This window comes from Mizuhopecten yessoensis, unplaced genomic scaffold, assembly GCF_002113885.1.
Source record: "Mizuhopecten yessoensis strain PY_sf001 unplaced genomic scaffold, ASM211388v2 scaffold11133, whole genome shotgun sequence".
Lineage (NCBI taxonomy): Eukaryota > Metazoa > Mollusca > Bivalvia > Pectinida > Pectinidae > Mizuhopecten > Mizuhopecten yessoensis.
In genome coordinates, this window is record NW_018408896.1 from 2,175,711 (window position 1) to 2,203,297 (window position 27,587).

At 37.8% G+C, this 27,587-nt stretch overlaps 2 protein-coding genes across 7 annotated transcripts in view; one reads left to right on the forward strand and one right to left on the reverse strand.

The window, feature by feature from the left end:
- LOC110466384 (TATA box-binding protein-associated factor RNA polymerase I subunit B-like) overlaps positions 1-14,868 on the forward strand; it is a 24,469-nt gene extending 9,601 nt beyond the window's left edge. The window contains exons 6-14 of the mRNA XM_021522830.1: positions 2,916-3,077; positions 3,431-3,546; positions 5,776-5,872; positions 6,256-6,388; positions 7,177-7,330; positions 7,747-7,793; positions 8,475-8,559; positions 10,513-10,604; positions 14,073-14,868. Of these exons, the coding sequence (XP_021378505.1) occupies positions 2,916-3,077; positions 3,431-3,546; positions 5,776-5,872; positions 6,256-6,388; positions 7,177-7,330; positions 7,747-7,793; positions 8,475-8,559; positions 10,513-10,604; positions 14,073-14,857 (1,671 nt within the window). The 3' untranslated portion in view covers positions 14,858-14,868. The remainder of the gene's footprint in view (positions 1-2,915; positions 3,078-3,430; positions 3,547-5,775; positions 5,873-6,255; positions 6,389-7,176; positions 7,331-7,746; positions 7,794-8,474; positions 8,560-10,512; positions 10,605-14,072) is intronic.
- A 7,416-nt stretch (positions 14,869-22,284) lies between these two features.
- The window catches only part of LOC110466430 (fibroblast growth factor receptor-like 1), an 82,719-nt gene continuing 77,416 nt past the window's right edge, over positions 22,285-27,587 (reverse strand). For all 6 annotated transcript variants that reach the window (XM_021522911.1, XM_021522908.1, XM_021522906.1 and 3 more), the window contains 2 exons: positions 26,983-27,220; positions 22,285-26,724 (listed from right to left, as the gene is read on the reverse strand). In XM_021522911.1, the coding sequence (XP_021378586.1) occupies positions 26,294-26,724; positions 26,983-27,220 (669 nt within the window). In that variant the 3' untranslated portion in view covers positions 22,285-26,293. The remainder of the gene's footprint in view (positions 26,725-26,982; positions 27,221-27,587) is intronic.

Genomic DNA, 27,587 nt, shown 5'->3' on the forward strand with positions numbered 1-27,587 from the left:
GATAATTTAACAATATGTCGCACCAATTTATTATCGCAACTGATCAAATTTTCATCAATAAGATCTGCTGCTCATGATGAGCCCAAATATAAAGCTAGATGTTACAAAATAGAAAAGTTATGCAGTCTCACACACATAAACGTTTAGTATGTTATGTACATTTTTAGTTGTTTCGCATCTTTACGGAAGTGATAGACATATTTCCGGTTTGTGTACACCAACATACTTTGGATATCATTTGGCACATTATGTTGACCGACGATAGTAGAAATTTCGAAAAAATCGGTATGCGGTAAATGTGTCATTTTAAGGATAATATGTTGTATGACCAATGTCAAAATAAATCGTCAATAACTCCAGGTCAATGCGATTTTGGCTTGTGGTACATACCAGCTGAAGCTGGCACCTGACTATATTACAGAACATCAGACGGATGGGGGTGATTATGAGATATGGGTGTACCAACATGCCGATGGCCTTTTCCGAGGCCAAATACACTCTCGCCACAGGTCGCAGGCAAAATACAATGTCTGCATAGAGTTTGACCTACACGCATCAGAGGATCCTGTCAAGGCATACTATTGTGTGTGTCCTGCAGGAAAGAGAACATCGGGTATGTGTACTCGTGTCGCATCCGCCCCGCTGCCCGCCCGGCCCGCAGAATACTGTATTATCTAGGATACTATGCACATTTAACAGATGCTAAACCACTCCAGCCTTCAGCTTGCAAATTCAGAGAGTGCATATTATGAATGCATTCAAAAAAGAAATATTATTCAATTATAGCCTTTGGCTGAGGTCAATACCTGGATTTATCGTATATATCTTTTCTCGGGTTGATAAATCCAGGTATTGACCAAAGTTAAAGGTTTCAATTGTTTTATTATTTTACAAAACAGTAGTGTTAGTAATCTGGAGAAGAAAAAAAAAGCTTCGGAAGTGGGACGGTGCATTGTTTGGAGACACATCATAATTCTATTTTTAGAAACACCTAGTCCTTCAACAAAAACCATGTGCTCCAAGTCAAAATCAGTTTTTATCGGTGGATACTTGATGCACTTCTGGCCAATTACTTGTCGGGAATAATATGAAAAAATAATAAGACCTAAGATTGAACTGAGAAAGGAGAAATTCAGAAAAAAAATTGAATGTTCAATTTTGACTACGTGTTGTCAAATTAAAAAACATTAACAGTAAATACAACAATCCATGAATTGGAAACTATAACTCTCCTAAAAAGAAACAATGTGATAGGTTAACATATCTTCAACATATTATACTGGTTCACCAAATGTTCTGACAAATTGCCTAACTTTTGCTGTATTCCCCCCTTTAACTACCTAGTTTAGTTAAACAGTCATACTCTACTATGAACCATATCATCCACCATGATAGTATATTGGAATGATTTTGGGTTAATTATGAAATACTTGCATTAACCGGAAGTTATTGAAGTTTATTTTGACATTGGTCATACACATATTATCCTTAAAATGACACATTTACCGCATACCGATATTTTCGAAATTTCTACTATCGTCAGTCAACATAATGTGCCAAATAATATCTAAAGTATGTTGGTGTACAAAAGACGGAAATATGTATATCACTTTCATAAAGATGCGAAACAACTAAAAATGTACATAACATACTAAACGTTTATGTGTGTGAGACTGCATAACTTTTCTATTTTGCAACATCTAGCTTTATAATTGAGCTCATCATGAGCAGCAGATCTTATTGATGAAAATTTGATCAGTTGCGATAATAAATTGGTGCGACATATTGTTAAATTATCAAACATGACTATAGATCATAAGGTTGTTGGATTTTATTTGGATATAGACGTTGCTACAATTTGACATTTATATGACAAATTTACCGGTTCTCAAATTTTCTGAAATTTTCACTATCGTATCTCAACATAATGCACCAAATAATACTAAAAGATTTTTGGTGTACAAGAACCGGAAATTGGTGTTTTACTACCGTAAAGCAATTGATGTAGCAAAAAAATGTATGAAAATACCAACATTTTTAGAGTTTAAGATTTTATATTTTTTTTATTATGCAATTTTTTGTAACATATTTGAGTTCATAATTTGCAGCAGATCCTACTTTAAATAATATAATATTATTTGATAGCGTAAAACATTGTTTTGATAGTTTTTTGGACAAAAAAGTGAACCCTGTCGTACACCTTTGGAAGGCATCACTAAATAGTTCATAGCACAGGCCCTGGGGACCTTTTTCATTTTTTAAAAACATCTCATGGGTCGTGTCTTAGGGAGCTACAAATTTAACCCAGTAATGGTTAAATTGCTTTGTGGGCAAAATTCTTTTGTTCCTGTAACAGGTCCTTTCTTTCCAGTCCCGTCTGGAAACTTCTTCGAACAATTTTCACCTGGCCAATTAATACGTAAGTGGCAGGAAGTATTCCTAGATGATGTTTATTCAGATTCCTGAAAGAAAAGGAATTTGCCATCGTCAAATTGTGTAATATCTTAACTTCTGTACAAAGAAGATGCTGAAAATCCCTTACGACAGATCATTTCCAGAAACTGGCTTTAATTTCTACTAGATTTTGTATTCCATAAAAAGGTATTTTATAGTTTAACCCCTGTTTTGCATGACAAATAGAAATAATGGATATTTGTGTAAATAAATATTACAAACCATTATTTTTCATGTATCAAAACAATAAGTTAAAGGGTCAAGTCAGAGCTGAGTCATCTACAGAAAATTGACTCAATATTGGAACCAGGAAAGGTAATTAATGATAGGTGTTGTAAGCTTAGAACTCATTTTAGACAATATATTCCCTTGATTTTATATGGTTGTATGTGTTCCATGTGTTCAACGACACAATATTGATGTGTTAAAATGTGTTTTTCTAAAATTTTACAATTCAAAAGGAGAGTCAAGAACTGCAATTTTCCTTGAGGGAAGAGGAGTTTTATGATGACGACAATCCATTTCAACGTGGCCAAGGAAAGCCTACGTCTGGGGATGAACTTGATGTGGACTCGGATGACAACAGCGACATTGAAGAAGATGGTCAAAGCTCTACACACTTGGTATAAATTCATTATAAATTGTTCATTCCGTCTGTTTTGATATTTTCTAATGACCTTTAGTAATATTAAAAAAAATGTTAAAACTGTTAAACATTATATTCATACAGAATCTCATAGTTTCTGTGCTGGTAGATTAGTATATTTGCAAACTTGACTCATTGACTCATTGACTCAGAAGTATTTTTTCCCATTGGTGAAAGATTGGGAGAAAAGGTGGATGTTGGACTGCGGGTGGATTGGAAATATTGGATCAATCACTACTCAAACCAACTAATTGATTGGTACTCTGATAAAACATATATTTCTACTATTTTTTCATGACCCGAGCCCCTTTAACTGTTTGGTACTTTCAGACGAGGCGGTCGTACATACGACACCCAGGTTTCATGAGTATGAAGAAGACATTAGCGTTCTGTCATCTAGGTCTGATGTACACCAATCCTTTGACCACAGCAGTGGACATTGTCAGGTCAGCTGTAAAAAAAAATCCATTTAATATATTTAATTGCATTGCCTTTTTAGAAGTTACCAAAATTATGACAAAATGAATGTGATGTAAATCAATTTCAAGAGATTGACATTAATCCAATGTGAATTATAATCAACTAGTATCAGAGGTCATTCTTTTAAATGACAGTATGGAAGACTTTGTTTAAATAAGGAATCCACTAATTTTTAAGATGTCGTACAGGAACGTGTAAAACATGTTAATAAGTGTTTTTAAAATGATTAACTTGCCATTATCTTGCCTTAATGAAGTATACTGCAAACAGACATATTTACAAAAAGGTGCAAGAAAATTTCATAGAATGTCTGTTGCTATTACCTGAGGTTCTGATCTAGATTGGGTGGGCTTTTCCGGAGAGTGATCTAGAGGAGATGGAGTTGGATCCAGGGTTATCTAGGGATAGGGTTGGATCCAGAGTGATCTAGAGGAGATGGGGTTGGATCCAGAGTGATCTAGAGGAGATGGAGTTGAATCCAGAAGTCATCTAGAGGAGATAGTGTTGGATCCAGAAAGTAATCGATAGATGATTGGGTTGGAGCCAGAGAGTGATCTAGGATAGTGTTGGATCCAGAGAGTAATCTAGAGGAGATGGGGTTAGATCCAGATGGGGATCTAGGAGGAGTTGGGGTTGGTTTCAGAGAGTGATTTAAAGATAGGGGTTTGGATCCAGAGAGTTATCTAGGGATAGGTTTGGATCCAGAGGGTGATCTAGATGAGATGGGGTTGGATCCAGAGTGATCTAGAGGAGATGGGGTTAGATCCAGAGGGTCATCCAGAGGGGGATCTAGAGGAGATGGGGTTGGTTTAAGAGAGTGATCTAGAGATAGAGGTTTGGATCCAGCGGGTTATCTAGGGATAGGTTTGGATCCAGAGAGTGATCTAGAGATAGGGGGTTGGATTCAGAGGGTTATATATGGATAGGGGGTTGGATCCAGAGAGGGATCTAGGGATAGGGGGTTGGATTCAGAGGGTTATATAGGGATAGGGGGTTGGATCCAGAGAGGGATCTAGGGATAGGGTCTGCTCCAGAGGTTGATCTAGAGGAGATGGGGTTGGATACAGAGAGTGATCTAGAGATAGGGGCTGGTTTCAGAGAGTGATCTAGAGATAAGGGGTTGGATTCTGAGGGTGATTTGGAGGAGATGGTGTTGGATCCAGAGGGTGATTGAGAGATAGGGGGTTGGATCCAGAGAGAGATCTAGGGATAGGGTTAGATCCAGAGGGTGATCTAGAGATAGAGGGTTGGATCCAGAGAGAGATCTAAGGATAGGGTTAGATCCAGAGGGTTATCTAGAGATAGGGGGTTGGATCCAGAGAGAGATCTAGGGATAAGGTTAAACCCAGAGGGTTTGATCCAGAGAGAGATCTAGGGATAGGGTTGGATCCAGAGGTTGATCTAGAGGAAATGGGGTTGGATCCAGAGGTTGATCTAGAGATAGGGGGTGGTTTCAGAGAAAGATCTAGAGATAGGGGGTTGGATTCTGAGGGTGATTTGGGAGAGATGAGGTTGAATCCAGAGGGTGATCTAGAGGAAACGGGGTTGGATCTAGAGGTTGATCTAGAGGAGATGGGGTTGGATCCAGAGGTTGATCTAGAGGAGATGGGGTTGGATCTAAATGTTGATCTTGAGGAGATGGGGTTGGATCTAAAGGTTGATCTAGAGGAGATGGGGTTGGATCCAGAAAGTGATTTAGAGGAGATGGGGTTGGATCCAGAGTTATCTAGAGGAGATGGGGTTGGATCCAGATTATCAAGGGGAGATGGGGTTGGATCCAGAGTTATCAAGGGGAGATTGGGTTTGATCCAGAGTTATCAAGGGGAGATGGGGTTGGATCCAGAGTTATCAAGGTCAGATTGGGTTGGATCCAGAAGGTGATCTAGAGGAGATGGGGTTTGATCTAAAGGTTGATCTAGAGGAGATGGGGTTGGATCCAGAGGGTGATCTAGAGGAGATGGGGTTGGATCCAGAGGTTGTTCTAGAGGAGATGGGGTTGGATCTAAAGTGTCAAAATATACCTGGGGTGTTCAAAAATTGTATGCATTTTTAAATGTCAAAATAGCAAGCTGAGGGAGATATGATCCTGAAGCCTTTCCAAATCCAACCCCTCTGGTTTCAAACTGTCTCTTCTGTAAATCAGATTTAATTCAAATCTACTTGTTTTGTGAATATTGTGTCTGATCCCTTTACAGATGGGTTCATGAAAATGAGATTCCTTATGAAAAGGCTTCTAACCTTCTTCCTAAGGACATGAAGTTTGGTCCCTATGACAGTAACACATTTCGCGCAGTAAGTACTTGGTAGGTGTAATATAATGGAAATCATTCACATCCTTCACATGTTAGTGCTATCACAGGTCACATTATGTCTAATCAACTTCAATAAAGCATCATTATATAGTGGGTCGTGTATGCTGTAAGATATGGTAAATCGTAGGTATATGTATTGCAATTTAATAATTAACATTGTTCAGCGTCAAAGAACTATGGATGGTTTATGGGGGGATTTTTTGGTCCTCAATTCAATCAAAATACAAAGTATTTAATTAAATTCTCAAGTCACCTTTTTTCCAAATTTCTTTACATCCCCATTACTTTATTATAAAGAAAGGATTTAGTTTTTCTAGTTATTATCGCCATGGTAACCATTTGAAATTTGCCTTTCTGTTACAGAATCTACCTGTATCTGAGGAGAAACTTCGACAGAATAGTGGTCAGATGATAAATTATCTTGACCTCCTGGATATTCCAATGCCCCCTATAACAGACCTCATCAATAAATACCTGGTCATCTTGGAGCTGCCAGGTGTGTTCTGATAGTGTCATTTCTAAATCTGTAATCAGTTTAGTCTTCTCAAGTACATTGTCTGGAGTATGTTTAAGTAAACAAGCTGTTCCATTTTGTTGTTTAGAATGTTAAACCTGAATATGTCACTGTATTCTTTATTCTTCTTAAAATGATTTGGTAAACTTTATAACTCATGGAAATAAAACTTTAAAAAACTTGTTGTTTGTAATAGGCAAAATTCACTAGAGAAAAGAATGTGAATTATTCCACACCAGGGGACACATGGCTTTGTTTTGAGGAAGAATTTGTAATGTCACCCTATTGAAAAAAAACCTTGCCACTTCGTCTTGACTCTGCTAGGGAGAATTTCTCTAAGTTAACTTATTCTGTAGAGAATAACCTTTGTTACATTAATAAACAGTTTTCTCAATAAAAGTTGGTTGGTAGCAAAAGTGGCCTGCTATTCTTGAACTTTGAATGGGTAATTCTGGCATAATACGTCTAGGTCAACATTGTATCATGTGAACATTCAACCGGCTATATGTTTTAAATCAACCACCTATTTAAAAACTTAATGGGAACACTTATAAATATGCTATACTGTAGTTTTCACATAGAATTACATCATTTTGAAAAGAAATTATCCAATTACCTAGTACACGTACCAGGTATAGACATCGGTGGTTGGATAGTTTCTTTTCAAAATGATGTAATTTTATCGTATAATTATTTGCAGGAGTACCTTGTATTTCTGTTCAGCACAGAATGTTTGTCACGCTCATTTATACTTCTGTGTGTGTTATAAGGTGACCTTCATGGATTTGTACACAAGATCCAGGAACTAACAGCATATGTAAAACACTACAAGAGGATAGGTCTGCCTAGTTACGACAGTATAGCTATGGCGTTCATCATCACCACCCTGGAGATTCTCATTGGTCTGGACGGCTCAATAGAAAGGTACAGACTGTCAACCACAGTTTAGTGTCTTATCTGTGTCATTAAAGACTGGATCAGTTACCTAGGAAAATAAGGGCACAGATTAAAAGTAAGATTACATGGCTTATAAGAAGACACTGTTTATTTGCATCATCTAAAACATTGTCAAGCCAACATTTTCCAGAAGGTAGATAGACTGATATAGAGAACAAGTGAGTATTGTGAGCAAACTCTTTACAAGGTATCTTTTCATAGAACTTTTCAAACTGATGAAAATTTTGGTTTTTCAAATTTTTGAAAGCACAAATAGCCCAGGATAAGTAACATATCCTGCGCCAGGTTTTGTAATGATTTTAAAGCTTTTTATCTTTTACACAACCCGTAGATAGGGGGAAAAATGAGAGAATACATATATATGTAAAATGTCTTCTGTTAAGGAAGTTGTCAAAGATTTCAAAGAAGATGGAGTCCTTGATTCCCGTTGGTAAGTGACTTAACATTGATATATGCAGTCGGCAAACTTAACACAGATTTCAAATAATTCAATCAAAGTCATATTTTGTTAAACTGATTTTCCTGGTGTTAATTTTGAAATTTCAGGAAAAGAGATTTCTAAATTATTGCAAACTCTATTTCTACGTATTTTAATGAGAATTCTACCCCCTAAACCTAGACTTTGTAAAAAAAACAAAAAAAACATGGACCCTCAAACCCTTGACCAATCCAGAACAATATTAACTCTGACCTTGTGACCTTCTGATCCTAGACCTCTCCATAAAACCGTTGATTCTTGCTTCATGAAGCAAGGAATGATATATTTCTGTACTGTCTGTCCGTCACACTCATTGTCATCACTCTACCAGCCCTATTTCCTGACAGATTTTGACTCATTCACCCCTACATATTTAAACTGGACTTGCCCAGTCTTTGATTTGGTAAGGTTCAAATATTACTTTTTAACAGGGGTGAATTAGTTTATGAAATTTCCCAGGTATGATTGCTTTTACAATAAAAGATATTTAGGCCATTTGTCAAAGATAAAGTCACTGAACAAGTTTGAGTGACATCATTAGTACAAGGCCAATGTCACTGTAAACAGAAACAAACTTGTCAGAAAATGACTGTTTCTTTGTTATAGTTTAAGAAGTCTGTTTCTATATTGTAGTGCAACTGTTTGTCTGGGATGATTGGGTTTGTCACATCAACAAAAAACAGAAACTGACCTTGACCCATCTGATGTCTAAAACCTTGTAAGTGTTACAATATTTTGTTTAAAATGGTCTCAAAGAATATCAGAACTTACTGGATTTGGTTCATGCTATGAACTTCTCCATTTTATAACACCATGAACCTTGCCGGTTTTCATCATGATATCTTCATTCATCACATCATGAACCTTGGCTATTTTTGTCATATATTTATCACACTGTACCTTCTCTACATGTAATTCTCATTAACAGGAACCTTGTTCATTTGGATCATATTTTGAGCATTTTGTGGGCCTACATCAAATGACATCATCGATCTGTTTACCTCATACTATGAACCTCTTCTTCATCACATGACATCATCGATCTGTTTTCCTCATACTATGAACCTCTCCTTCATCACATGACATCATCGATCTGTTTTCCTCATACTATGAACCTCTCCTTGATCACATGACATCATCGATCTGTTTTCCTCATACTATGAACCTCTCCTTGATCACATGACATCATCGATCTGTTTTCCTCATACTGTGAACCTCCTCTTCATCACATGACATCATCGATCTGTTTTCCTCATACTGTGAACCTCCTCTTCATCACATGACATCATCGATTTGTTTTCCTCATACTGTGAACCTCTTCTTCATCACATGACATCATCGATCTGTTTTCCTCATACTGTGAACCTCTTCTTCATCACATGACATCATCGATCTGTTTTCCTCATACTGTGAACCTCTTCTTCATCACATGACATCATCGATCTGTTTTCCTCATACTGTGAACCTCTTCTTCATCACATGACATCATCGATCTGTTTTCCTCATACTGTGAACCTCTTCTTCATCACATGACATCATCGATCTGTTTTCCTCATACTGTGAACCTCTTCTTCATCACATGACATCATCGATCTGTTTTCCTCATACTGTGAACCTCTTCTTCATCACATGACATCATCGATCTGTTTTCCTCATACTGTGAACCTCTTCTTCATCACATGACATCATCGATCTGTTTTCCTCATACTGTGAACCTCTTCTTCATCACATGACATCATCGATCTGTTTTCCTCATACTGTGAACCTCTTCTTCATCACATGACATCATCGATCTGTTTTCCTCATACTGTGAACCTCTTCTTCATCACATGACATCATCGATCTGTTTTCCTCATACTGTGAACCTCTTCTTCATCACATGACATCATCGATCTGTTTTCCTCATACTGTGAACCTCTTCTTCATCACATGACATCATCGATCTGTTTTCCTCATACTGTGAACCTCTTCTTCATCACATGACATCATCGATCTGTTTTCCTCATACTGTGAACCTCTTCTTCATCACATGACATCATCGATCTGTTTTCCTCATACTGTGAACCTCTTCTTCATCACATGACATCATCGATCTGTTTTCCTCATACTGTGAACCTCTTCTTCATCACATGACATCATCGATCTGTTTTCCTCATACTGTGAACCTCTTCTTCATCACATGACATCATCGATCTGTTTTCCTCATTCTATGAACCTCTTCTTCATCACATGACATCATCTATCTGTTTTCCTCATACTATGAACCTCTTCTTCATCACATGACATCATCGATCTGTTTTCCTCATTCGACCCTCTTTTTCATCACATGACATCATCGATCTGTTTTCCTCATACTGTGAACCTCTTCTTCATCACATGACATCATCTATCTGTTTTCCTCATTCTATGAACCTCTTCTTCATCACATGACATCATCTATCTGTTTTCCTCATACTATGAACCTCTTCTTCATCACATGACATCATCGATCTGTTCTCCTCATTCTATGAACCTCTTCTTCATCACATGACATCATTGATCTGTTTTCCTCATACTGTGAACCTCTTCTTCATCACATGCCTTCATCGATCTGTTTTCCTCATACTGTGAACCTCTTCTTCATCACACAATGATACTTTAATAGACACTTATGACCCAATGTTTTTTCCAGCGACATGAGGGTCTTGGAGAACGTCCAGCAGGTGACCACATCGGTCAGACATGCCCAAAGACGAGTTGGACGACACACAGAAAAACAACTATGTGAGTACACTTTATTTAAATGTACCAGCTAGGTTTATTTTATACCCAACGAAGTGGAGGGTTGTGATATGTATATAGTAATCACTGTGCATCTGTCAACAGTTAAAAGTCTTGTGTGCAAGATGTCTCATGAATCCCTCCACAAATTGAATTTATATTTGTACAATAGTCAATAAATATGAAGTTCTACACCTGATTAGATTTTGTGGTCATTAGTTAAGGTTAAGGGGTTAAAGGTCATACTTGACCTCTTTTGAAGTTAAAAGCTTATTTACATGCTTTTTCACATGGTCTTAAACATATTTAGTTTACTTTTTAACTGAAGTATGGTAACACTCAGTTCTATACGTGATAAGATTTTGATTTTATTGTTCAAGGATAAAAAATTAAAAGTCAAATGTGACCATTTTTAATGTTAAGAAATTGTGTACAAAATATGTGAAAACATTGTTTGTATTTACCGTAACATATCCATAGTTTGGTATCATCATGTTCTGTAACTAATTAAATTTTAATGGTCATTGGTTTCTTGATGGAAGTAGGGATTTATCTGTGATTGCCTGCTCCTGTTTCCCCCAAAAATAACTATTGATAGGAAATGAATGAAATCAAAATTCATACCAGACACTGAAATATGTTTACCCCCTTCCTTACTCAGTCATCTTTGGTCCATTAATTGGTCACCGAGGCCATTACTTGGTCACTATGATCCCTTAACGGTTATGTATGACCCCTTAATCAGTCTCCCATAACCCATTAACTAGTCTCCAATGACCCCTTAATCAGTCTCCCATCATTCCTTAACCAGTCTCCAATCACCCCATAACTAGTCTCCCATAACCCATTAACTAGTCTCCCATCACTACTTAACCAGTCTCCCATCACCCCCTTACCAGTCTCCAATCACCCCTTAACCAGTCTCCCATGACCCCTTAACCAGTCTCCCATCACCCCCTAACCAGTCTTCAATCACCCCCTAACCAGTCTCCAAACATCCCTTAACCAGTCTCCCATCACTCCTTAACCAGTCTCCAATCACCCCCTAACCAGTCTCCAATCACCCCTTAACCAGTCTCCCATGACCCCTTAACCAGTCTCCCATCCCCCCCTAACCAGTCTTCAATCCCCCCCTAACCAGTCTCCAAACATCCCTTAACCAGTCTCCCATCACTCCTTTACCAGTCTCCAATCACCCCCTAACCAGGCTCCCATCACTCCTTAACCAGTCCCCCACCACTCCTTAACCAGTCTCCCATCACCCCCTTAACCAGTCTCCCATCACCCGCTAACCCGTCTCCCATCACTCCTTAACCAGTCTCCCATCACCCCCTAACCAGTCTCCAATCACCCCCTAACCAGTCTCCAATCACTCCTTAACCAGTTTCCCATCACTCCTTTACCGTGTCTTATCACCCCTTAACCAGTCTCCAATCACCCCCTAACCAGTCTCCAATCACCCCCTAACCCGTCTCCCATCACTCCTTACCCAGTCTCCCATCACCCCCTTAACCAGTCTCCCACCACCCCCTAACCAGTCTCCAATCCCTCCTTAACCAGCACCCCCTAACCAGTCTCCAATCGCTCCTTAACCAGTCTCCCATCACCCGCTAACCCGTCTACCATCACTCCTTAACCAGTCTCCCACCACCCGCTAACCCGTCTCCCATCACTCCTTACCCAGTCTCCAATCACTCCTTAACCAGTTTCCCATCACTCCTTTACCGTGTCTTATAACCCCTCAACCAGTCTCCAATCACCCCCCAACCAGCCTCCAATCACCCCCTAACCAGTTTCCAATCACCTCCTAACCAGTCTCCAATCACTCCTTAACCAGTCTCCAATCACCCCATAACCAGTCTCCAATCACTTCTTAACCAGTCTCCAATCACCCCTTAACCAGTCTCCAATCACTCCTTAACCAGTCTCCAATCCCCCCCTAACCAGTCTCCCATCACTCCTTAACCAGTCTCCCATCACTCCTTAACCAGTCTCCCATCACCCCCTAACCAGTCTCCAATCACCCCCTACCCAGTCTCCAATCACTCCTTAACCAGTCTCCAATCACCCCCTAACCAGTCTCCAATCACTCCGTAACCAGTCTCCAATCACTCCTAAACCAGTCTCCAATCACCCCCTAACCAGTCTCCAATCACCCCTTAACCAGTCTCCAATCCCCCCTTAACCAGTCTCCAATCACCCCTTACCCAGTCTCCAATCACCCGTTAACCAGTCTCTAATCACCCCTGAACCAGTCTCCAATCACCCCTTAACCAGTCCCCAATCACCCCCTAACCAGTCTCCAATCACTCCTAAACCAGTCTCCAATCACCCCCTAACCAGTCTCCAATCACTCCTAAACCAGTCTCCAATCACCCCCCAACCAGTCTCCAATCACTCCGTAACCAGTCTCCAATCACCCCTTAACCAGTCTCCAATCCCTCCTTTACCAGTCTCCAATCACCCCCTAACCGGTCTCCAATCACCCCTTAACCAGTCTACAATCACTCCTTAACCAGTCTCCAATCACCCCTTAACCAGTCTCCAATCACTCCTTAAACAGTCTCCAATCACCCCTTAACCAGACTCCAATCACTCCTTAACCAGGCTCCAATCACTCCTTAACCAATCTCCAATCACTCCTTAACCAGCCTCCAATCCCCCCCTAACCGGTCTCCAATCCCCCCCTAACCAGTCTCCAACCAGTCTCCCACCACTCCTTAACCAGTCTCCGATCACCCCTTAACCAGTCTACAGTCACTCGTTAACCAGTCGCCAATCGCGGCTTAACGAGTCTCCAATCACTCCTTAACCAGGCTCCAATCACTCCTTAACCCTAATTACCCCTGAACCAGACTCCAATCACTCCTTAACCAGCCTCCAATCCCCCCCTAACCAGTCTCCAATCACCACCTAACCGGTCTCCAATCACCCCTTATCCAGTCTCCAATCACCCCTTAAACAGTCTCCAATCACCCCTTGACCAGTCTCCAATCACTCCTTCACCAGTCTCCAATCACTCCGTAACCAGTCTCCAACCACTCCTAAACCAGTCTCCAATCACCCCTTAAACAGTCTCCAATCACCCCCTACCCGGTCTCCAATCTCCCCTTAACCAGTCTACAATCACGCCTTAACCAGTCTCCAATCTCCCCTTAACCAGCCTCCAATCACCCCCTAACCAGCCTCCAATCACCCCCTAACCCGTCTCCCATCACTCCTTAACCAGTCTCTAATCACCCCTTAACCAGTCCCCAATCACCCCCTATCAAGTCTCCCTTCACTCCTTAACCAGTCTCTAATCACCCCTTAACCAGTCCCCAATCACTCCTTAACCAGCCTCCAATCCCCCCCTAACCAGTCTCCCATCACTCTTTAACCAGTCTCCAATCACTCCTTAACCAGTCTCCAATCACCCCTTCTTATGTCTGTATTGGATCTGATGGTTCTTTTATGTTTTGTTTTTTACAGCAAAGAAGTTTCAGGAAAGCTCTCAGAATGCATTACTTCTGCCGTTGAAAATGTTGTCTGAGAGGGAGGAGTCAGCCGTATCTTCTAACGACTCTACTTTGTGTGGTCAGGAGGAGGATAACACTGACAATGTAGGGTCCGCTTCGCAGGAAACAACCAATCAGGTCCCAGAAATAAGATCACAGGACAATCAAAGTTACAGAACATGCAGACTGAAACACATCACACAGCCCAAACACTTTGCAAACCTCATAAACCAGGAGTGGAGACTCTCGCAGGAAACACATGGGAGTTGTCAAGATACTGGTGAAAATACTGATGGTTTCCATACCAGGGAAGAAACAGCTACAAATAGAACTGGGAAAGGTTTAACTACAACTGATAACATTGAAAATACAGCAGTAACTTGTGAAAATCCTGTTGTAGATGATTCTAGAGAAGATTCAGCCATGTATGATACTAGTGAACATATACAAGTGAGTGATCAAGAACTATATGATTCACTGACAGACAAAATAGAACAAATATTTACTGAAAGACAATTGGACAAGAACTTCGGGAAGAAGTGCATGCTGACTAGTAACAGTAGTTACAGGTGGTTAGTCCACAAGTGTGCCGTCCTCACGGAAACTTCTGACACCAATCTCAACAGGCATGTCAATGAAATCCAGACTGCTTTGATCAAGTCTTTTTCTCCACAGAAAAAAGGATATATGTATTTCAATGAAGGTTTTGTGGCATTTTTGTACAATTTGATACGTAAAAGTAAACTATTTAGCGAATGATGAAATATGTTTGGTTGTTTTGATATGTTGCTGTACAGCTCCGACTTGTTTCCTTTAGGGACCGAAGATCAGTATTAAAGTGTCATGTTAAGCTCATCTCATGTGGAGTGCCTGTTAGCTCACTAGATGGTGCATCTAAGTCCTGCATCAACTTCATTATAAGGCCTAATAAAAAAAACTTGTCTTTTAGCTAACCCTACATACCCTAGATTTGCATACCCTAAAGTTGTTATTGGCATTAGTGATATGTATACCCTAAAGTTTTTATTGGCATTAGTGATATGTATACCCTAAAGTTGTATTGGCATTAGTGATATGTATACCCTAAAGTTTTTATTGACATTAGTGATATGTATACCCTAAAGTTTTTATTGGCTTTAGTGATATGTATACCCTATAGTTTTTATTGGCATTACTGATATGTATACCCTAAAGTTTTTATTGGCATTAGTGATATGTATACCCTAAAGTTGTATTGGCTTTAGTGATATGTATACCCTAAAGTTGTATTGGCATTAGTGATATGTATACCCTAAAGTTGTTATTGGCATTAGTGATATGTATACCCTAAAGTTTTTATTGGCATTACTGATATGTATACCCTAAAGTTTTTATTGGCATTAGTGATATGCACAGTCAGAACTCCTGCTCTAAATAAGCATGATAAAAATGATTTCAAAACTAAAAAATAAAGTAATTTTTTCTGGTCTGGTACAAAAAATGCTGAGTACGGTACGTTATCACACTGTTGTGTGGTGCAGTGGATATCACACTTGCCTTTCACCAAGGTGGCCGGGGTTCGATTCCCTGATTAGACGTGGAAAGGTATGGGGTCACCTGCCTGACCACATGGGTTTTCTCTGGGTACTCAAGTTTCCTCCCACAATAAGACCCCTGCACGCTAACATCTGGGCCATCAAGAGTGATAAGTATAAGTTGTAAAAAATTATTGCATAATTGTTGTAAAATAGATAAAGTTTATATTTTATATATCACACTGTTGATCTGTTTACTTAACTTTGTGATGGCAACTTATCCCACAGTTTTCAAATATTCTCTTCCGGTTGGTAATTATTATAGATTGTATATGTTCATATAACACAACCAGTGAATTTTTTATTTTTAAAGTTTTGATGGCTGGCACAATATGTAGTACCCTGTCACCTTCATCAGACAAAGGACTAGTAAAGCATCATATGCACAAGGTAACAACTACAAAATTTGTATTTGACCAGATTTTTTTTCCAAATTTCATCTAACTTGCTCCATTTTTCTAAACACCAAAAATGCACTGCTCACTTTCTTCACTTTAGCATAATATTTAGTAGATATGTGAACCATACTACTATCAATTTTACTCCCTCAATGCACTTGTTAGAAACATTACAGATTTATTTGAAGCAGATTTTAGTCTTAAACTGTTTCCAGTTCTTGGTCAATGAACCACAGCAATATGAATATGGGATGTGTTTGTATGGGTTTCAAACTGTTCCATATAAGATTTTGATTGCTAAGTTTAAGAAATACTGGGCTACAGAAAATAATTTTTAATTGGATTGACATTTTTAAGGACAGACGACATGGGATTGCGGTAAATGTAACGGGGGGTGGGGGGTCTGTTAGTTTATGCGGAACAACCCAGTTTGGTATAAAATACCCTGCCAGACCTGCAAATGTTTAGGCAGACCTTGCAAGGCTTTGTCAAGGCTCGCCTGAAAGCAGCATCACATTACTAAGTCTGACCTTATTTCATAAACGAACCATTCTGGTCCAACCGTTTTGATCGTGATAAATGAAAGCGACCCTGGTGTCCTGCAGGGAAGAGTTTCTGAACATAGATTGTTTGTTGTCTTTAAAATGACCTTCCCTGTTCACTTGAATCAAATTGCATTCTTATTCAGTGATGAGATACTAAAAGATCTAAAGGATGAAACCTTGGAGGAAGACTTGGCTGTTGATTAATGGAAAGAAAAATGGAAATATATGCACATGGGAAGAAACTTTGAAGGAGACTTCTTGTACCAGCTCGGAAAACAGTATTATGAAAAAAGTTGTGGAGAAAGATATAGGTAGAATGTCAACCCTGAACAAAATACTTGTGAAAAAAGGGCAAGTTCAGTTACAGCAAGAGCATTTATACTTTGGATCTCAGAACATTTCTTTCACTTTGTAAGTGTGTTGTTGAAGGTGGTTAAGGTTAGGATTCTCTACGAGATTAAATAATTACTGTACAGAAATGTTAGCAGTTTGGAGAACCTTAAAGGTAAAGGTTAATACAGAAGTGAAAAATCTTTCATATCGGAAAAAACTAGCGAAACTTAAATTACCCTCATTATGATATAGACGACCAAGAAGAGATATGATCAAGGAAATTAAGATATTTTGTTGTATTTACAATAATGAGGGTGGTTTTATAATTCTATGGATGAATGTTATCAAAGAACTGGCACACATTTAGCAAAGTTAATAAAATGATGAAATGAACTATTAGAGGATGTTGTGTGTGCTCCTTCACTGAAACTAGCTGTTTTAACACCAGGCTAAAACAACACCGGGAAGACACATGTTCTGTCAGTATGTGTCTTAACATTTGTTTTTAAACATCTTTTGTATCGGAAGAGTAAGAGTCTGATATAAAGGATTTGTATCCTAATTGCAATAACAATGAAAACCACCTGAGGAGTCCTCAATACTGAAGTGGGGTCTACTGTCGTAGCTTACAGATTGTTCCCGCTATAGATGCATGGATATGAGATTAAAACAATCACATTATGCTATAATATTTCAAGGTCTACTATTTTTAACTATCACAAAGTGACAAATTTGCAGACAACATACTTAAAAAAGTTACTGTCAATTCATTAAACATGGTGATCATGGTCAGGAAATCAGGTTACTTTAAGGCATGCTAAAATAAACTCATTGATGCTCAAAACTTAAGAGTTTGCATCAAAAACCAATAAATTAGATAGAAAATTGAAACATGTTTATTCTTCAGAAGGTCTGTCTGTCATCCGTCCGTCGACTTTTTCTTTTGAACGACTTCTTCTGAAGAATTAGAGGACCTAGGGTCATGATATTTGGCCAGTAGATACCTGGAATGAAGTGCTATAAAGTTTCCTCATTAAGATTACCTTGACCTACTTTCAAGGTCACAGGGGTCAAATATGTTAAAAACTTCAAACAACAATATCCTAAGATAGATTTGGATTTGGACTAGATTCATGATACTTGGGTATGTTATGTAGATCAGCAGTGCAAATCTTTTCTTCAATTAAAGTAATAAGGTCAAAGGTCAACTTTAAGTGCTAGTTGGGGGTCAAACGTCAACATGGGTTAAAAGCTTTAACAATCTTCTTCTCAAGTTCCATAAGGCACAGGGTCATGATATTTGGCCAGTAGGTACCTGGGATGGAGTGCTATAAAGTTTCCTCATTAAAGTTACCTTGACCTAGATTCAAGGTCACAGGGGTCAAATATGTTATAAACTTCAAACAACGATATCTTTAGAAGCATTTGGACTAGAGTCATGATACTTGGGTATGTTATGTAGACCAGCTGTGAATCGTTTTCTTTATGTAAGTAATGAGGTCAAATGTCAACTTTAAGTGCTAGCCGGAGTCGAAAGTCAACGTGGGTTAAAAGCTTTAAAATTAAAATTTGGTGAAATTTCAAACAACAATATTTTGAGAAGCTTTAAAGAGATGTTAAATGTCTGGTGTTCTAGTTACCAAATTTGGTCTGAAGTTACCTATATGTCAGTTTCATGTAACCAAAGAAACAGGTGAGCGGTACAGGCCCTCGGGCAAGGAATCTTTAAAAACTGAAATAATCCATATATAGTTTTATACCTGGCTCAAAGAGTTACCTCCCTTGGTACACCATTTTTAAACACCACAAGTGTTATCGCCCTTTGTACACCATTTAGCAACCCATGAATGAAAAGGGATTTGGCATCCAATGCTTGTGACAATGTAATAATTGTAATCATTGTTTGGGTGAATTTTTTTTTATCGGATAATCTTGCATGTTATAATGTCTGGTTCAATACTGAATCAGATTTTTTTGAGTGTTGAGTGTTGATATTTCCATACAGGGATACTAATAAAGTAAATGCTTGGAATAAAGTGTGTATGTATATTTTCATTTCCAATTTCATGGCTGTCTAAAGTTAAGTGACTTTCATAGAATATATGTCACTTCAAAACTGTTAATACCAGGATGACAATATTTATCAGTTTGTCTGTTTATAATATTTGTTTAGCTCATCCCTGTTACATATATTACCCTGTAAGTTGGTCCAAGTCTTGGTCTGGACCATTCCATTCCACAAATTGTCTCTGGTTAAGCCAGCAGTTCCACCAGAGGTTACTAGAGGGATATCATCACTATCAAGCTGAACACAGCATATTTGAACGGAGGTAAAGGTCATTTTGAATGTCAATTATCATTAGCATTTATTATGCCCCACATAAAATGTGATGGTGGGCACAAAACATTTATATTATCTGTCAAAAGCTGGGCACAAAACATTTATATTATCTGTCAAAAGCTGGGCACAAAACATTTATATTATCTCTGTCGCAAGCTCAAAATTAAAAAAAAAAAAACAACAACAACATCCAATCACCTTTGCATAAACACTGGCCAAAGCAATTTAATTTGCCATACTAATGTAAAATATTGGTGAACTTGGTCATGCTATTTTGAAACAATGACTCCACTGGTAAACCTTATGGTGTTATTATAAAACAAAGGATCCTCTTGTGAACTTCATCGTGCTATTGTGAAACAACTGCTCTGCTGGTGATCTTTATCATGTTATTTTGAAGCAATGGCTCCGCTGGTGAATTTTATCATGTTATTTTGAAGAAATGGCTCCACTGGTGATCTTGATCATGTTATTTTGATGCAATGGCTCCGCTGGTGAACGTTATCATGTTATTTTTAAGCAATGGCTCTATTGGTGATCTTTATGATGTTATTTGAAGCAATGGCTCCACGGGTGATCTTTATCATGTTATTCTTGAAGCAATGGCTCCGCTGGGGATCTTTATCAAGTTATTTTGAAGCAGTGGCTCCGCTGGTGAACTTTATCATGTTATTTTGAAGAAATGGCTCCACTGATGATCTTTATCATGTTCTTTTGAAGCAATGGCTCCGCTAGTGATCTTTATCATGTTATTTGAAGCAATGGCTCCGCTGGGGAATTTTATCATGTTATTTTGAATCAATGGCTCCACTGGTGATCTTGATCATGTTATTTTGATGCAATGGCTCCGCTGGTGAACGTGATCATGTTATTTTGAAGCAATGTCTCCACTGGTGATCTTTATCATGGTATTTTGAAGCAATGGCTGCAGTGGTAAGGTTTATCATGTTATTTTGAATCAATGGCTCCACTGGTGATCTTTTTCATGTTATTCTTGAAGCAATGGCTCCGCTAGTGATCTTTATCATGTTATTCTTGAAGCAATGGCTCCGCTAGTGATCTTTATCATGTTATTCTTGAAGCAATGGCTCCGCTGGGGATCTTTATCAAGTTATTTTGAAGCAATGGCTCCGCGGGTGATCGTTATCATGTTATTTTGAAGAAATGGCTCCACTGATTATCTTTATCATGTTAGTTTGAAGCAATTGCTCCGCTGGTGATCTTTATCATGTTATTCTTGAAGCAGTGGCTCCGCTGGTGAACTTTATCACGTTATTTTGAAGCAATGGCTCCACTGGTGATCTTTATCATGTTATTCTTGAAGCAATGGCTCCGCTGGTGAACTTTATCATGTTATTTTGAAGCAATGGCTCCGCTGGTGAACTTTGTAGTGTTATTGTGAAACAACTGCTCTGTTGGGGATTTTTATCTAGCTTACGTGAAAAACAGCTTTGAATAGATAATCCAAGAATCAGAATAAAAAAAAAATGCTTCTTCAGTACAGTAAAATAGCTTGTAGAATTAACTTCTGATATGTGAATTGACAACCAAATTGTCATTAATAATAAAACATAATATGATTTTTGTAAAAGACAAACAAAACTGTGATTTTGAAATCAAATGTGTATTTGTGTAACTAAATTAAATCTCCATTTTGTGAATGAATTCCACAAAATGATCAATTAGATTGTAAAAGCAAATATTATTACTAAATATTTGTTATCATTGAATGTAGTGATGTTTTATCCAGATAGAAAGCAGATGTTGTTGGTGGATATCCTGGCTTTCCCGACAGTCCGAGCTAAAATTGGAAATAAAAGTTTTCAGATAGGATCACGCACCCTTGTATCCGCGTTCACCATTGGGGAGGATCCATGCCCATTATTGGGGCAGATTTTGAAATGTACAGTAAATATGTTGCTATGAAGTGTATTATAATTTCTGAATTATAACTACTACTGTATTTGTAAGGACGGTTTCAAGGCCATATTGCTGTTGTCTCCTGATATGACTATGAATAAATAGCTTACACAGCCCTCGTGTCAGTACACATTACTCTGTATTCCCTATGTGTACCCACATATCAAGTACGATGATACTCCAGGAGATAGTACATGTTCTTGCTTTAGTGAAGTCAGAGGTCAAAATACAGGTCAAAGTGATCTAGTGTTTGTACCAACATATCAAGTCTGGTGATCCTTCAGGGTATGGTTTATATTCTGGAAGTCTTACTATTTGAGGTCATAGGTCAAAATATAGGTAACAAAGACCTAGTTTTAGTATGGAACACTTCCTATTTCCAAGATGCACTACACATAATGAGGATTTTATGGCATAGCAGGTATATACTAGTAGGAGAACTACTCTGAAAACAGTCTTTCCTTTTCAGAAATCATTCAGTTATCCTTATTGGGGTCAGATTTTTGGTTTGTTTGTGTTTTATGTCCTATTAACAGCTATGGTCATTTAAGGACGTGCCAGGTGTTGGTGGTGGAGGAAAGTCAGAGTTCCCGGAGAAAATACACCGACCTAAGTCCCGTACTGAGCAACTACCCCACGTAGGTCTCTAACCCGCGACCCAGTGTTTGAGGGCTAGTGGTAGCAGAATGTCGGACGCCTTAACCACTTTAATTGGCCACCGCTAAGTCAGAGGTCAAATTATCTGTTGCAATTAAGACGTAATTGAATTGACTCCGGTTTTTGTACATATTTCGTAACACACGTTAGATGAGATCAATATTACAGGAGAATTGCTCCGTAAAAGATTTATCATCGAGTCACGTCAGAGTTCAAAATCAGGTTGCAGCAATCTAGTCTTGGATCATAACATCCCTTAGATGTGACTATGTACCAACGTAGATGATTCTACATGAAAAAGTAATGGAGAAACTCTCAGAAATCCATTCAGATGCAAGATGTGAATACCATATACCCGAAACTTGTCAACGCTGGGGTATAATAAACACGGCTAATAAACAACAAAGTTGTGAGATAAGTTTATATAAACACATGCTGTGTTTTACTGTCATTACACCATCTCTTAACATTCTCTGTAAAATACATAGAAATAAATGAAAATAAATTACAAATGATTAATGCCATATTTACATGAAAGCACTGCATGGAAATGTTTTTGTCTACAAAACATATTACCAAACCCATAACAAATAAGTAACAAGTTCAGTCGGCTTTTACATGCAAAGGGAGATAAGCAGTTTCTTATTTCCATCAAAGTATATTTTACATTGAAAATGTGCTTGTAAAATCAAGTTATCAGATTTCCATCTTTACAGGTACTTTATTTTCCCCAAACTTTTTTTCAGAATTCATTTTAATCAATAATTTCATTAAAAAAATAGATATCTAATTGTTAAACTCATCAAAATAATATAAATTTATTATTCAAAATTTCAAAATGATGTAAATGAGCATGTTGGATAAGGGAATTACCACTACTACCTTTGCATGTAAAATTCTACCGAACTCCTAACGGAACAAAACTATCATAAGAATTCGTACTCGACAAGCCACATCCAGACGGCTGACATTGTATTGCACAGAAAAATGAACATCAACAATAAGTAATGATTTATAATGCTTCGTAAGGTAGTCGTCTCTCTTTGGTATTACTTCCCAACATTAGAAAAATAGATTGTATATAGCTTACTCTCAGTAAGTCACCAAACATTCACTTTAACTCACAAATTTTGAAGAAGAAAAAACAGAAACAAAAAACTGAGAATGATCATTTGGCACTTTGCCTGATAGAAAAATGTAATCCTTGAATTTTCCATTCACTATATGAGAACAAAAGATATTTATTTCACAATAAGTTTCACTAATTAATTTGTCAAGCTTCATCATTCCAGCCACTGATCTTACTGTTCTACTGATCATTGTCAGTTTTCCCTCTTTTCTATAACGACCCTGTAATCTAGTCACTTTGCTATCCAACCTCTAACAGTAGATCAACAAAGCTCTTCTTTATCTGTTTACACTCCTCTGTCTAAACCTCACCGCCTCATCTCTATAATCTAGAACTCTCTGAAACCGGACAACTTATTTGGTCCCAGGAATGACGATGTATCATAAAATGTCAGGAAGAAGGCTGGCTGGATTGACAAAGATTGAGCATACATTTACATGTCAAATGTCGTCTCGACGTTCACTGAAAATTTTACAATAGATTATAGTACTTCATGTACAAAAATAATTTCTCCTTGTTGTATCATGTCATCAGGAATATTGACTGGCCCACACTCACGTTCTTCATACACTGTTGTGTGTTCATCCTCCTCCCAGAAAAAAATGCTTCAACTGCAGCATATTTTTTGAAAATTAAAAAGTATGGATTAAGGAGACTATTGTTTCCCACAGTGAATGCTGTTGAATCTGAACTAAATTTGACCTATTTTATTGGGTAATTTGTCCAATTAAAAAGGAAATTTGCCATGTAAACGGATGAGTTATTATTGGTGTTGACATTTGTTGACACCCCTCTCGTTTATCAGACAGGATATAACTGTCGGAGGGAGTTAGGATATATAGTAATGTCCTGTTTTAATCTGAATGCTATGAATACTGAGACAGGATTATACACCAACATAAGCATCGAACCAACATATTACCCCGCGGGGGACAATAACCTATTGTTAATGAAATTTATTCAAATTAATATAATTTTCAAATCATACTTGGCTAATTAATGTGGGCCTGATAAACAAATACGTTTTAGTGACAGACTGTTGTCAGTTTTGAACTGCTACAAGGCACTTGACTTTGTTTTTGTACCAGCTAGGTATTTTTTGTGGCATTACAATGTAGAAATCAAGGTCGTTACCCTAGCATGAAAAGGTTAAAGGTCATATATAGGTTAGAGAACAACAAATTCACATAGCACCTAGTTTAGGGGAAATTATAATGACAATATTTGTCATTAGGTTTACTCTGCTAACCTTCAATCAGAAGACTGGGGTGTTTTGGGGTTTTTTTTACACTTAAAAGTTGGAAAATTTAAATTGAGTTCTGAAATTTAACATGCAGTTTCACAGATTTTTCATCCATTAAGAAAAAAAGGGGGGCAAAATTACAATATAAAGAGTGAATGTTTAGAAATAGAAAATTGGTATTGCACAATTTTTGTTCATAAAATGATGCAATTAAAAAAGGAAAATGGTATAAGTAGAAAAAATTACAACACAAATTAAGTGCTATGGAAAATGAAAATAGATCAAATTCAATTTGCAAGAAGTGAAACACACTGAATATACGACATGAAAAGAAAAACTAGTCCAACATTTGTTTGGATTTTTAAAGTTAAAAAAAAATTGAGAAAAAAGTTAATATCAAAGTTATGTGAAATATTAATTTGCTTCAGATTGGATATAAAGTACTGAACAAGGTTTTACAGCTTTTTGACTGAAATCAAATTGAGTCACTTGCTGTTTTCTAACAATTTTTGACAGAATATCAATATTCTATTATCTTTTGTGATTTTGATAATTTTCAATCCAAAGATGTGCATGCCCATTATCCAATAATGGCCGGGTCCTAGAATGAGACTATGTAGAGCAGATTCCCAATGATCGTCTGACCAACGTTCACCCTTCACATGTCTGAATCACGTCCACCCATGATTTACTTATGATATCTCCCATACACATACAGATACACCAACTTTCTCTCATCTCTCTCAATCATCAATCACTCACATCCAGTTTTTCAATTACACATATTTATAGATCTCAATCTCTCTGTCACGTCCACACTACACAGGTATACCTTAATGCTTGCTGACACTAGGAAGGTCAATTTGTGTATATCAATTATTATATATGGGCAAATATCATCACAGAGTCGGCCGTCTTTGATTACACCATGAAACGGACATCCTTCAACAGATATGTCTCGACTATGGTGTTCACTTAACACTGGAAGTCATTGTTTTACATTTCCTGGAAATATATATTACTCAAAATTCAAAGAAATCTTTTCTTTAAACATCTCATATATGTAGCTCTTCATTCACATGATGCACTTTTTGTGTCCTCACAGGTACAAAAGCTTCAGAATACAAAATGTTTGTAGATACTTCATTGTAACAGTGAATTACAGATTTTGTAGATTAACCATCAATATGTCATACATCTTCATCTTATTGCAGCACAAAATATCTACTTCACTTGTGAATATTGCAACATTGACCCTTGGATTATTGAGACAAGGGCAGATAACTCATTAAGGAATCTATCACTGGTATCACACCACCAAAGTGTCTCACACAGTGGGATTATTGAGTTGTTTACTTATGGTGTCACAACCTTATTGTTCTGTGTTTTGTCTCACCATATTATTAAGTCCAAACACACGTTTTTCCCCCAAGGGCAGATACTCTCAAAGGTATCTAACTCTTCACATTAGTGTCAATTGCACAGGTAACTGCTGGGTCGTCATCCTCCATTCACAACCAAAACATCAGGTGTTTATTGAAGTCAGCTCTTCCATTTTTCTGTTTCACTAATCTACACTTCATGTGTGATTTTCACCATCAGATCCCTCTTGTTGAAGTAGTTTTTCTAAGTCACAACCTTACTGATAAGTTTGATGGTTGTATCAAAAATACTTCACATGACTTTGGCAACTTGGTGATCGCAAGCTTTGTTTTATTCCAAATCTTCGGTGAATTCAAAGTTTTTGAAAATAAAACTTGTCCTTTTGTCCGATAACCACAACAGATTATGTTTCTCCCACACTGTACCAAAGATATTAATATGAAGAAGGCAAAACTAATCACAGAATATGTATGTAGGTTTCTCAGAATATGATGTCTTGTATTGCGTATACTTCTTGATTGAGGTAACAAGTCGAATCCCTCTGAACAATGATTGGGTATGTGGGAGCACATCTTGTTGTTCTAAGGTGTTTTATAGTCACTGTTTCCATGGTAACCAATTTTAAGTTTCCATGGTAACATACACGACAATGACACGCCACATGAAGTTTCGTCAGTAGGAGTACTGCTGCATGTGTTGAGATGAATGGGGATTATTTCTACTCTGGGACACCGAGGATATGTCTGTATAAAAGTCAATACTATGATTTTTTGATAACTTTTCTCGACTGCTTTGTATTAAATGTGGGTTGTGTACCCCTGTATACATGTCTCTGACATTTACATTTTGCATCGGATTGATGTGTAAGTTCGTGGCGGGATTGTTTTGAAGCGGAGGATAAGGTTCTGTCTCGTGTGTTGGCACAGGGTTAAATCTTGTAGTCCTTGTATTCGAGTTTGATGAACTATTGCAGCTTTTCCGTTTTTGTAAAAGAATGATTGCCATGACGACTATGATAATGATGATACATGTAGGAACAGCAATCATCAAAGGGAGACTACTGCTTCCGTTATCCGAATCCAGTGACGACCTATGGGGATTGGCTGCGGGGAAAAAGAAGAAAAATTAAATATACATTCTATTTAATCAAAATATTTTCAACACATTTACGAAAAAGGTTTCTTTTTTTAGGTTTGTTTTGTTCGTTTAACAAGTATTTTGATAATTTGTTTGAATTAAATTTGAAATAAGAAATTCCTTAACTTGATTATTTATGAGAAATTTCAGAATTTAAAAACAATTGTGTGTTCTTTAACCAGTGCAAATTCTACCGGAGCCCACCCAGTAACATTTGTACTTACTGTTGACGACAGTGAGGTAGGCGCTCCTGACGTTATATCCCATGGCGTTGGCCCCCAGACAGATGTAGACCCCAGAGTCACGGTCCCTTGCCTTTTGTATAACAAGCTTGTTGAGGTAGGTGTTGTCAGGTCCCGGCCACACCTCGCCTGTTTTTAATACAATAAATTGCTGGCCACCCAGACGTAATGTTGTGTTCATGTTTTTCACCTCCGATGGATCATCCACGCGCTTCAACCACTGAAAAAAATCAATTTAATTCTTCTTATATGCTGCTTACAACCACATTCATTATTTTCATCATGTTTGGTATTACGTTTTTTTTGGTCTATAGAAAGTTTTGCCATGATTTTATAGGTTTTGTTCTGAAACATCATTTAAAAATCCAAAACTTCTATGGAGGTGAGGCATGTTTGTCAATTTGTTTCCCCTATATTTCCAATCCCCATTTGCATCCCTGATGCAAGGATACACCTTTGACATTCTGAAGCAATGAAGGGCAAACTTTAATGAGGGATGGACAGCATCATACAGGATGTTTGGTAGTACCCGTGAGGGGACATCATACAGGATGTTTGGTAGTACCCGTGAGGGGACATCATACAGG